The 13,487-nt window shown below is 35.5% G+C and overlaps 2 protein-coding genes across 2 annotated transcripts in view; one reads left to right on the top strand and one right to left on the bottom strand.

Moving 5' to 3' along the window:
- The window catches only part of LOC311297560 (uncharacterized protein), a 165,799-nt gene that overhangs the window by 105,807 nt on the left and 46,505 nt on the right, over positions 1–13,487 (top strand). The window lies entirely within an intron of this gene.
- Positions 1–13,487, bottom strand: part of epha4l (eph receptor A4, like) — a 39,399-nt gene that overhangs the window by 4,221 nt on the left and 21,691 nt on the right. Inside the window, exons 4-12 of the mRNA XM_084418678.1 lie at positions 12,896–13,051; positions 11,239–11,574; positions 6,674–6,798; positions 6,276–6,435; positions 5,387–5,501; positions 5,031–5,083; positions 4,830–4,943; positions 4,562–4,747; positions 203–264 (exon numbers count right to left, since the gene is read on the bottom strand). Coding sequence (XP_084274804.1) covers positions 203–264; positions 4,562–4,747; positions 4,830–4,943; positions 5,031–5,083; positions 5,387–5,501; positions 6,276–6,435; positions 6,674–6,798; positions 11,239–11,574; positions 12,896–13,051 — 1,307 coding nt within the window. The remainder of the gene's footprint in view (positions 1–202; positions 265–4,561; positions 4,748–4,829; positions 4,944–5,030; positions 5,084–5,386; positions 5,502–6,275; positions 6,436–6,673; positions 6,799–11,238; positions 11,575–12,895; positions 13,052–13,487) is intronic.

The following is a 13,487-nucleotide window of genomic DNA, read 5'->3' as shown; positions in this document are numbered from 1 at the left end:
CTATCTATCTATCTATCTATCTATCTGTATGTATGTATGTATGTATGTATGTATGTATGTATGTAAGCCTAAATATTTTTTTTATTTATCCAGAGAATGTAAAAAAATGTAAAATGAAATTTGAAAATGAATGCAGAATTTAAGATATATCTTTAATTTAAATGTAGAAACATACTGTAAAGACACACAAACACAATCTTACTCTGAGAAACATGTCCAGTGAGCCGTTCTCCATGTACTCAGTGATAATCATAACTGGCTTGCCTGCAATGAAAGAGAGACAAAAAGAGAACAATTAATCTAAATAAATGTAAGTTTCTATATATATATAAAAAAGAAATTCAAACAAATCTAGCATGAACAATCGTGGAGATTTGTATTATAGCATGTTAATGCCTTCTTAGGATGAATCATTTTGTTGTATTCCTTATTTGTAAGTTGCTTTGAATAAAGGCGTCTGCTAATTGAATACATGTAAATCTATTTAAAAAGCACTAAAACTTTCCCACTGACAGTATTTGAATGCCAGAGATGCATTGGGCGTATGCAAGACCGTTTTTTGAAACTTCTCATACATTGCACAAAACTCAGTGTCAACCAAACAGATGTAAACACTAGGCACAGAACATGAATATCAGTAATTCAAACAGAACCAACACACACTGACAGCAGGCCTGCTGATTGACACTCACCAATGCTCCTTTCCTATAGAGGAAGTGCGGTAAATAAAGCTCGACCAGACACATTGTCGGCCATCTTTGTTGGGCTGGCCTTTCTGATGACCTTGAGGCGAGTTTGACTGACAGCTCTTCCAGAGTGCCTGAGGAGCAGGTGACCTCTGACCCCTCACACTCACTGTCTGAGTTTCCCAGCCCCGCCCCTTTACGCCCACCCTATTAGAATGCTAATGAGGTGTTTACTGACTTTGTCAAGTTTTGCGTGTATGGTTGTGCCTACAAGTATGTGTATGTTTGACAATGAACTCTGCAAGACAAGGGTTAGAATCTCCATCAAAACATAAATGTTTTACTCATAATTTCAAAAAACAAAAACACTGATAACTTGCATTTGAAAAAAAAAAAAGAGTACCAGGAGTTATATGTCAAATAGTCTCAAAGAAAAGCAGTTGAATCATTGATGAGAGATACTGAGAGGCCCAGTAATACCACATTGCCTTATTTACATATTTATATTCACTTCATACTAATTTACATTATGCAAATGAAGTATTCAACTCTATTAACTCTGCTGTAACACAAAGCAGGAGACTTAAGACGACTTTATAGTTTCATGGGGACATTTATGAGCTAAAATTAAATTAAACATTGACAGTGCTGGCTGGTATTCACCTGTTAGAAATGTCTCCCACCAATATAATTTACTAAGGAATTATAAATCAACTGTTTTGATGTCGCCTGCTGCTCAAGACATGATGTTTCTTTCAGCATGTACAGCCGAGTGTGGGAAATAAACACATAAGACACAAATATATAACATACAAAACGAAACTGTTTATATAAAACTATTATTTAAATAACTTATGATTATATATATATATATATATATATATATATATATATATATATGTTATATATGTGTGTGTGTGTGTGTGTGTGTGTGTGTGTGTTTGTATTGTGATTATAATCAACATATACAAACAAATATATCATAGAATATATACAAAAATAATAACATTTTTTAAATAACATTTTAATATATTATTTAAAAATATGTTCAAAATATTTTTTACTAATATTTTAATATAATCATATACACAATTTATATATAATATATAATATAATAAATTGATATATATATAATATTTTTAAAAAATATATATAAAATCACAATTTATGTAATGACATTTTGTTTCTGACATTGCAAATCTTTTAATTCAACTTTTATATATTTTCATATACACAATTTATAAATAATATAATATAATATAATATATTTATATTTAATCTAAATTTATGTTATGACATTGTGTTTCTAACATTGCAAAAAATAATCTTTTAATTAAACTCACAAAACTATTTATTTTTTATTACATTCTTTTAGGAATAAACTAGTGCTGGTTTACTAAACATGAAATGACATTAAGAAAAGTTAGTAAACAGAAAACTAAATTAGAAGGAAAGCCAAGACGAATAAGAAGCCAAATGTGTAGTGTGTGAAGGCTAACTTTCTCTCTCTCTCTCTCTCTCTCTCTCTCACACACACACACACACACACACACACACACACACACACACACACACACACACACACACACACACACACACACACACACACACACACACACACACACACACACACACACACACACACAGCAGTGGCTGTAGGTTAGAGATATAGGGTGACACTCTAACCCCCAAACACATTTAGGCCTGACGAAGTGATTAATGAGTCTGCTGTGCTTTTTAGCTCACATTAGCCCCTCGGAGCGGCCCACTCCATCTGGAGACCACAAGGGTGAGTGTGTGTGCATCACACAGCAGTTTTTGTCAGGACACGCTCAGCAAGCAAACACACTGATAAGCTGGACATGCATACATAAACACACACGACCATTAGCACATCAAAAGGAAAACGACATCACCAGCCGGTTTCTTTAGGGGGTTTAAGCCTACTTAATATCCACACTTTTGACCATGTAGTGTTCTGGATAGGGTTTCACCAGCCGTTCCTAAGTTCTTACATTGAAACGTAAAGTACAACCTAGAAGCTTAGTAACAACTAGCTAGTTTGTAACTAACTCTGTACTTTATTTGGTTGCACCATTTGTTCTTAAGGCAGAAAGTAGCTAGAAGGTGGCAAGCTCTCTGTAATGTAGTCGCATAATATGAAGGTTACCCTCAACGATCCAATAGCAGACTTCAAGTACTTAAGCAGATGTTGTGTTTAAATGCTGTTTATCCTTGATTGTAACTTTTTTGCCTCACGTAACAAATGGTCAAAAATACGTTTCCATTAAATACAATTCTACTTAAAGGGGTCATGATTGAGAATTGAAAGGACATTGTACAATAAAAATATCCTGTATACAAAACTTCTTTATTCGTCCAAAAACTGCTGAGCTAATCCATAACGGTAGATGATGGTATCCATGACGGTAATCCGTAATCCATATGACCCTAGTGGAAAAATCCATATCTTCTGAAGTAGGGCTGCACTATTAATCGCAATAAAACCGCACGCGATTTGGCAAAGGCTGCGATTATTTTAAGCGCAGCTTGTCAGTGGAGTGCGGCTGATTGGTAGTAAACACTGCCCCATTTGAACACCAGAGGGCGCTCTCACGCAAACACGCTAAATATGCCCCGCCGCAGAAGTACAATAATGGCGCATCATTCCAGGAAATCCCTGTCGCTGTAGCTGAATAGTCAGAAGATTGAAACGCTTTGATTAAACATGACTTATAAATGCACGACTGCCTTATTCTGTGTCAGAAGCTCATCATCTCACAGAAGGAGGTGCTCAACTGTCCTTATGAAGTGAGTTTGGAGTAAATGCATGTTATTAAATGTTGCATGTTATTAAAACGAGGTTCATAAATGATTATCGTGTTTGGAAAGATATTTGACTCGTGTTGTTTTTTTCAAATGCACGTTATAAGTGACTCAAACTCACAGTGCTTTCAGATGGAGCAGCGTTTACAGAGCCGTACATCAATGACAAACTGCGCATAAAAAATAATCGCAGCCTTTGCGATTTTAAAATCGCGATAAGCGATCTCGATTTAAGTGCGATTACATGGAAATTGCGATTAATCGTGCAGCCCTATTCTGAAGCGAAACAATAGGTGTGTGTAAGAACAATCCTAAGGGCCAGATTTACTAAACAGGGAAAATTAGCGCGAGAGTGCAATCCCATAAAAGTGCAGGTGGAAAGTTCTGTGTGTGATCTACTGACAACGCGGAAATTAAAGAACACAGACGCAGTCGGATCATTTCCATAATGACCAACGCAATCTACCAGTTAGCGTCTGGTTTAAGACACACTTTTTTAGGGCGGTAAATAATGGCACAAATACCAGTAAATTGACTAGCGCAAACCTTCGTAAATCACCTTGCATGATTCATTTGAATACTCTCCTCCCATAAATTTTGCGTCTAAAAGGGAAACTCCTACAAACGCATATGCAATAAGGTCAGCCGCAAAACTGTGTCCATGCCTTTCCAGCTCTAAATGCTAAATGTCTAAAGATGTCTAAATGTCTAGTCGTTTTTTAACGGTTTTTAAGGGTTTGCACTGGAGCAAGCTGTTAGTAAATCTGGCCCTAATATTTTAACTAATTTAACTATAAATCATCACTTCTGATCTACGGTCATACGAAAAACCCAAGCATCAACCGAGCGGCACCCATTCACTTGCATTATATGGACTCACAAAAATGTATTACTTTCATAAAAATCTTCGTTTGTGTTTATCTGAAGAAAGAAAGTCAAATACATCAGGGATGTCATGAGGGTGAGTAAATTATGTGAACTATCCCTTTAAGGCAAGTCAAACCTCATGAAAACATCCCAAATTAAAAATGATGTCAACATTGACTTACATTTGGTGACCACGCCCTCCAGGTGAATGATATTGGGATGTTCAAACTGGCCAATGACACTGGCCTCGCTCAGGAAGTCCAGCCTCTGCTGCTCGGTGAACCCCGCCTTCAGCGTCTTGATGGCCACACAGATCTCACGCTTTCCAGGAAGTTTCAGACGACCGCTGCACACCTCGCCAAACTCACCTGCAGTCACAGTGAGTCATATTTACATGCATCTCTCATCAACAGATGACATGCTAAAGACATAAAAGGATTGTTAACGTACCGATGCCGATCACCTTCTCGATCTTGATACAGGAGGTACTGATTTCCTTAGCGAACTCCCTGATGGCCTGGTTGGGGTCTTCGTAGGTGAAAGGGTCCACATATATTCTCACCCCTGCCGGCATAATTTAACAGAAGGTTTGAGAATGGAAAATTTTCATTTTTTGTTCCAGCTGTGGATTAATAAAAGGTGTTTGCTTACCTGGCTTCAGGTTTTTCTCCTCGGCCTGTTTAGTTTGGCTGTATTTGCTCCTCCTGAGATGAAAATATACACAATTATTTAGCATTTATTATTTTATTGGTCTATCAGTGTTATTTTAGTATTATTTAGATAATATTATAATATTTATTCATTTTAGTTTCTTTTAGTAATATGAGCTTTTGTCATTTTTATTATGACATTGTTCTGTTTTGAATATTATATTTTTATTTCAGTTTCAGTAAGTTTACTGAATTTTATTGCAGCTTTATTTCAGTTAATTTTAATAGTTGTAGTTTTAGTTAACAATATCAACACTGGTCTATCGATACAGAAAAAAATAGCAGATGTTCTGTCACCTTTTGGTGATGATGAAGGTAATGATGAGGATGAGGAGGAGAACCACCACACATCCGGCCACCAGCAGCAGCAGCACAGCAGAGCTCATGAATCCTCCAACAACAGGAGCTGCGACTGAGAGAGACACAAACACTGCATTCATATACACAAAAAAGTGCCAGGAAGAACCTAAAAAAACAAAACATTTTGTTCTCAGTATGAAAACAGCTTAAAGAACCTTTGTCACTATGAAGAATCTTTTGAACCCCAAAGGTTCTTAAATGGAACCATACGGCAAATAATGAACCTAGTGGTGCACGATTAATCAAAATAAAACTGAAATCGTGATATGGCTTAGAGGAATTATCAAATCACAAGGCTGCGATTTATCTAAATAAACACATGCGCTGCATGTTTCAGAGTTAAGCGCAGAACTGTGGTAATTTACAATTGAGCAGCTCATGATCCTGTGTATTCTTTTTATTTAGTAATAATAATAAAAGTAATAATAAGAAGTAGTAGTATTTCTATTTTATAGTAATATTGATATATGATCAAACTAGGGCTGTCAAAACACAAACTTTTATGTTAGATGCGATTAACAAACATTATTGGCCAAATTGTAGTCCTACAAATAAGCCCTTTTTTAAACAGCTTTCTAAAAAATAGATTTTTTTCCCCACATCATGCAGCCTATTTTTAAGAGTGTGTGTCTTATTTTTAAATGTCAGGCCTAAAATATTTCATATTTTTCATCAGTTTAGTCAGCCTCCAATGCCAGTGACTAGCAATTAAACAGATTTCGAATATAGTTTTTATTCATTTTATTTGAGTAGTCTAAATATATCTGATTCTAGATCATTCCAACTCATTCAAAAACACACTGTTGAATATGATCTGTACACCCACCAGTGTTGGTGCTGAACTCGAAGGGGGCGCTGAACTCTCCGTAGCCCGCGGCGGTGCGAGCGCGCACGTGAAACACATAGGAGGTCAGCGGGGTCAGATCTTTAATATCAGCATTACGAGACATCGTCTTTACGATGCGGTAACTCCTCTCATTCTGATCCTGAGATTTAAAAATAAAGAGAGAGACAGAGAACGGAAGACAAGAGGAAGGTAAGAGGGTCAATAGGGGGACATCTGAGGGCTATTTTAACTCCAATAAAACTTCACTTCCTGTTTATCCAGAGAGCAAGTGTCCACAGGGGATTGCTATATTGTCTCTTAAAGGAACAGTTCACCTAAAATTTTAATTTAGGATGAACTTTAAAATACAATTGAAGAAGATGTGTCCCATCATTCACCTTCTCGTAGTATTTAACCTCATATTCCAGTATGACACCGTTGGGCTTCTCGGGTTCGTCCCAGAACAGAGAGAGCGTGTGGCGGGTGATGTCCTTACTCTCAACAGTCATGACCGTAGAGGGAGCTGAAGAGAGACAGAAGGAGTTAATATTTTTATAAAAGGTTTACGTTTACTAAATTTGACTTTTGTCAGGGTTTCCTGAGACATCTGTCTTTCTTTCTGTCTATCACATCAGAAACAAACAGAGAGAGAAAGGATAAACCCAGAGGACAAGGAGACCTTTTCTTCTTCTAAACCGTGGATTTGGAGTTAAGACCGCTATTGTCTGTTTGGTCTCTTTTCCCCCCGAAGCTGTTTTTGTTGAGGGTGAGAAAGTCAAACAGACAGAATCAGACACAACGGAGATGTGCGTTGACTTCTCTGGTTTTCCAAAGACTCGAAAACACAATAAAAAAGAGAAAAACAGCAAAAGAAAGTGAAAACAGAACTGGGGGATGTGAAGAAAGAAGAAAAAGAAGAAGAAAATCTCCATGTATTATTTTCCTCTACCAAACAGAACAACTCCAGATATCTAAACCACAGAAAGCTTGCCATATTTCCACAGAATCCAAATGCTGTCTTTGGCGAAGTCCTACACATCCCCTTCTGTGTATTTTGGCTACTTAAGGGTGTTCGTTAAATCAAGCAGGTCTATTACTATTGCTCATATCTGGAGTTGAACAAACTCCTAACTCTAAGGCCACAATGTTTCAGAAAACGTTATGTTTTGTGAGTTTTTTTTATACTTTTTTTTTTTTTTTTTATGTGCTAGATGTTCTATGTTCTATGTGCATAATGTTCTAGTGTGAAACTAAAAACTACCTAGGAACAATATAGAGCATCCAATCAATCACCTAACATCCACCTACCAAAAACACATAGCAACACCCTGGCAACCACTGACAACACCCTGACATCATGGCAGTGAGTTTTACATGGGCAAACTCACACTTTCTTCTTCTTCAAAAAAAGAAAATGCAAACAAACTAGCATGACTTTCAGCTATCTAACTATTATCTATATTTAACATATTTTACCATATATTGTAAAATTTAAACATTTTAATCTAAAATGATAAAAAGCTTGTTTGTAGGGTTGCACAATTCAGCCAAAAATTGTGCGATTAAATATCAATAAGACTATAAAATAATAAATAATTGTAACAATAATTTTTTTTTTATAAATAATTAAATAATTGTTATTATTAAAATAATAAACTAAATTAGAAATATTACTACTGTAATATTTCACTGTAAAAAAAAAAAAAATCTAGTATTTAATTAAAATAAAATATTATTAAAATTGCACTACTAATATACAATTCAGCCAAAAATTGTGCGATTAAATATCAATAAGACTATAAAATAATAAATAATTGTAACAATTATTTTTTATAAATAATTTAATAATTGTTATTATTAAAATAATAAACTAAATAAGAAATATTACTATTGTAATATTTCACTGTAAAATAAAAAAATATCTAGTATTTAATTTAATTAAAATAAAATATTATTAAAATTGCACTACTAATATACAATTCAGCCAAAAATTGTGCGATTAAATATCAATAAGACTACAAAATAATAAATAATTGTAAAAAAAAATTTTTTGATAAAATAATTAAATAATTGTTATTATTAAAATAATAAACTAAATAAGAAATATTACTATTGTAATATTTCACTGTAAAATAAAAAAAATCTAGTATTTAATTAAAATAAAATATAATATTATTAAAATTGCACTACTAATATTCATTACCTGTATTAAGTTTTCATTTTCAAACGTTAAACCATCAAGCTATTTTGAAGGAAAACTGCAGGAAGCGCTTAAAGCTTCACTTTTGTTGACAACAGCCGGTTTATAAGCGCTCATTAAAGGTCTGGGAAGATGATTGGCACATGTTGCGTTTTCAAATGCACATTATAAACACCCCAAACTCAGAGCAAATGCAGAGATGAGTTCATGTGGAGCAGCATTTACTGTGAACCGAGCCGCTCTGAGACACTGAAGACACATGATGATGATCTGCACGTGTAAATGAACACAGTGATGTGCTTCACTCTGAAACATGCTGTGAATGTATTTAATTAGATTACAGCCTTTGTGATTTAATAATTGCACTAAGCCATTACCCGATTTCAGTTTTATTTTGATTAATCATGCAGCGCCCTACTATCCAGACCAATTTCCCCCCACAAGCAGCATAGAAAATGTACAAAAAGAGCACAGATTCATTGTTGGCCTATCTTTAAGCATCCTAAATTCAAGTGCTAAAGCTAGAGTTTCATGCATTAGCGTGTGTGTGACTGTTAAACAATTGGATCCCCCGCCAGCTGTAGCAGCAGCTCGACAGCGGCCCTCTTCCATCTCACAGATCCGTCTTCCTCTGCCAGGCCCGACAGACTAAACGTGATTTAGGGGCGTCCCTCGGGGGACTCGGAGACGACCCCCTCCAGCCAAAAACACAGGGGTCACCGCCCCCCTTCAACCACCTAACACACTCATCTCTAACACACATCCATCATGCCGTCTGCTCTGACAGATATGGGCCGTAATGGAGTTGTGGGTGGGTGTGTGTCTGGCTGAGATAACGTCAAAGGAAAGATGAGAATCTGCGCTCGTTCATCATTAACACTCAAGCTTTAAGATTTATGTGAAGATTCAGTACAAATGATTTAGGAGCATCATACTATATGCTCATTTGTTTAAGCCTTTAGTACATGCTGAGAGAGTCAGAATTTACATAATACATACTTTTTTTTTATAATATTGTTTTATAGAAACACATAAGCTGAGAATCGCTGTGTATAAAATTTAAAACACCCAGCAGATGAGCGATATGATATGCATCTTCATTGCTCAAATACAAATTTCACATACAAAAGTTTTATAATAATATTTGATTACTGATCAGACTTAGAAAATAGGTGTTTTTGGTTGTAAAGGTTTCTTCAAAATAAACACATACAATTATTCAGAATTTCAAGGTTGCATTTATTGTCACAAAAGTCTCATTATGCGCTGCAGTGATGCTGTATCGTTTGTAAGCAAACAGTTATCTGTAATTTACTCTTATTAGAGGCGTATGAATGATTTGAAAAGTGAATCAGATTTATAAAGCAACAAACAGCATGTTACAGTATTTTTTTTACCATGGTTAAGGAGGTTTTACGCAGCTTCCCATTCCATGAAACTTTTAAAAATCATTGTGTTTTGTGTATTAAACGTTATGTCAGTAGCATCTACGTTAAGTAGCATATGTTAATTATTGTAAATATACACATACAACTGCCCAGTGCACGTCTAAGTAGGACACATATATTCAGGTCTTCTGTTCTGTAGCCAAAGGCACGTCAATGCATGACAAAACCCCACCCTTCCACACTACGCCCTACACCCTACACCCTACACTCCACACTGCGATCCCTCAGGCTGATTTACAGGCTTGGGTTGTCACAGAAAGTTCCGGATCTCCAGCTAACGCTCTATTCCGATGGAAACCCAAGACACCATCAAGAGCACAGACCGCATATCACAAGTCGGCAATTACACACACACACACACACACACAGTCATGAATCAAAATAGACTGTATTTGACGCTCTACATGTGTGTGTATGTTTGTAATGGAGCAGAAAGGTCATGCAGAAGTTCTCCATAGGTGATTAGGCGAGTGAAATTGAAACTTGTGAAATGTTTTCTCTGAAGATTAGGTGAGAAATATAGTAGATTACCAAAAGTTGTTTTTTTTTAAACGTTTTTGAAATAAAGTCTCTTCTGCTCCCCAGGGCTGCACTGATTTGATCTAAAACACAGTGAAAATAGTAATATTGTGAAATATTATTTCAAATTTAAAATAACTATTTTCCATTTGAATATATTTTAAAATGTAAGTTATTCGTGTGATCAAAGCTGAATTTTCAGCATCAAATCAAGCCGATTTGCTCAATTATTCTTGGTGCTCAAATATGAATGGTTCTTATTATTTATGTTGAAAAGTTTTTGCTGCTTAATATTGTATACAAAAACAAAATCAAATTCCTTGCCAAATAGAAAGTTCATAAGTATAAATGTCTTTACTGTCACCTTTGATCAATTTCACTTTTCGATCGATTTCAACTAAAATATTGGGCAGATGTTGAAATGTTAAAATATTGAACTGTTTTAAACAATGATAATAATAATTTCTTGAGCAGCAAATCATCATATTATACTGATTTCTGAAGGATCATGTGACACTGAAGACTGGAGTTACCATCACAGGAATAAATTACATTTTAAAATATATTACAATAGAAAACAGTTATATTAACTTGTAATAATATTTCACAATATTACTGTTTTTACTGTATTTTTGAACAAATAAATGCAGCCTTTGTTGTGAGCAGAAGAGACTTATTTAAAAAAAAAACATTTAAAAATATTAATTATTAAAAAAATTTGGCCAGTAGTGTGTCAAATGCAAACATGACGTCTGATTAAATTTGAGCATGTTTGGAGACACACACACACACTTACCAGCCTGGTTGGTGGTGAGTGTGACGGACACGGCCTGCTCCAGGCTGGGGTTGTGTTTGGACACCCCGTTGACGGCCCAGATCTGGAAGGTGTAGTTGGTGTGCGCCTGCAGCTGGTGAACGGACACCCGCGTGGAGCGCAGACTCAGACGCTGCGGAGAGTATCGCACGTCGTCCCCGCACAGCGCGCATCTCTGCGTGTCTCGCACACACTGCTTACACACCACGTTATAGGTGAGATCCTGACGGCCTCCGGAGGAGAGGGGCGGACTCCATTCCAACAGCACCGACGTCTCGTTGACATTAGATATCAGGTTGTGTGGAGCGGACGGAGGACCTGCGATAGACACAGAGAGAAAGAGAGATTTAGAGTCTGAGTGCATATCCTCCACATTAAAATAGGCTGCAATTCCATTTAGCTAGAGATATACCGGAAAATTCTTTTATTTTTAAATAACAATGTTGCATATATGCATGTTTCCACAAAAATATGAAGGAGCACAACTGTTTTCAACTCTGATAATAATTAGAAATATTTCCTGAGCAGCAGATCAGCATATTATACTCATTTCTGAATGATCACTGAAGAGTAATGAAGTTGAAAATGCAGCTTTGACCACAGAATGAATTACATTATCAAATATATTGCAATAGAAAATTGTTATTTTCAATCTGTAATCATTTTTATAAATGAATGATTTTATGAATGAATGACGTAATAATTTTTCACAATATTGCTGTTTTTACTGTATTTCTGATCAAATAAATGCAGCCTTATATATATATATATGAATTTACATATTACACACACACACACACACACACACACACACATATATATACATATATATATTACTGTAAATATTTGTTGTAAAACAATCAGAATTATGTAAATTCTGATTGGATGAGCCACACTTTTTATTGTTCCATATAGTTAAATTTAATTAGTGTGTGTGTGTGTGTGTGTGTGTGTGTGTGTGTGTACCATTCTGTATACTTTAAAACTTTTCTTCCCCAATGAATAGGAGGATGAGAGAAAAAACAAAAACAGAAGGAGAGGAAAAACAGCGTCTGTTATACAAAGAGACAGAGCTGGTCATTAGTATGGAAGAGAGAGAGAGAGAAAGAGAGAAAGAGGACAGACGGACAGCTGGTAGAGTGAGACTGATACAGTCTCATTTAAATTAATTTATTTGATGTGAGGAACATCTGCTGCACATGAAAGGATGTAAACAGAAATAATCACATGCCCATGCACAACATACATTAGAAATTTAGCTTTCAATTAGTTATTTCTTTATATTTACATTTTTCAGACAATACGTTTCAGCTCCTTTTTCATTTTAAAGCTAATTTGTAATTAATTCAAATTTAATTTTGAAATTAAATGACATTATGCAGCTATAAATTGTTCCATCTGTTTAAAAAAAATAATATTTATAATTGTTTTATTAATAAAGATGCGTATTAAATGGAAACTTTACCACTTGACCCAATATAGTGAAATATTCAAATACATTTTAAAATAAAACCTTTAAAGTCACTCAAATACCCATTTACATGGTACTCCAAGGTCCATGTAAATCACCATCATAGCAAGTTTCCAAAAACATGTTTCACCCACTTCAAACTGGTGCGTATGTTTGCGTTCAACTCACGTGTGCAAGGCATGGCAGCCGGATCGGTCTCCGATCTGTAATATCCCTGGTCACAATCACAGGAAGTGTCTCCTTCTTTCATGGAGTAACTGTGCAGTGGACATTTACGACAACCACCGTCCGAAGAAAGAGACCTGTAGTAGCCCACCTTACACACTACGAGAGAAGAGAGATACAGGATGACGTTAATTCTGAGTAAATACTGTTACCCAGATAACACGTATGAATCACATTATTATGAATCATTATTAAATGATAAGATCATGAAATGATTATAAAGTATATAAGCAGGCAAAGATGGAGCATGAAAAGCCGTCACGTACGAAACAATGATGCATTTATGATGGAGAGAAAAGCCAGGAAAGGGAGGTGAAGTCAAGAGAGCGAGAAACAGACCAGAGGATGATGAATGAGGAATTCTGGGTGTTTTCCCAGCATGCACCAGTCACCTTTAATTCTCCCATCCATATATCTGAGTAAAACATGTTTTGACATCATAAATAAAGAATGCGTGATGTTTAAATAATCTCCTCCTACTCTCCTCCCTGCCCGAAAAACATCACTGTTTTTCATCGTCCTTATCACTCATTTA

Source organism: Rutilus rutilus (genome assembly GCF_951802725.1).
Source record: "Rutilus rutilus genome assembly, chromosome: 9".
Lineage (NCBI taxonomy): Eukaryota > Metazoa > Chordata > Actinopteri > Cypriniformes > Leuciscidae > Rutilus > Rutilus rutilus.
The sequence above is the reverse complement of the archived record's forward strand: the minus strand, read 5'-3'. Positions and strand labels throughout refer to the sequence as shown.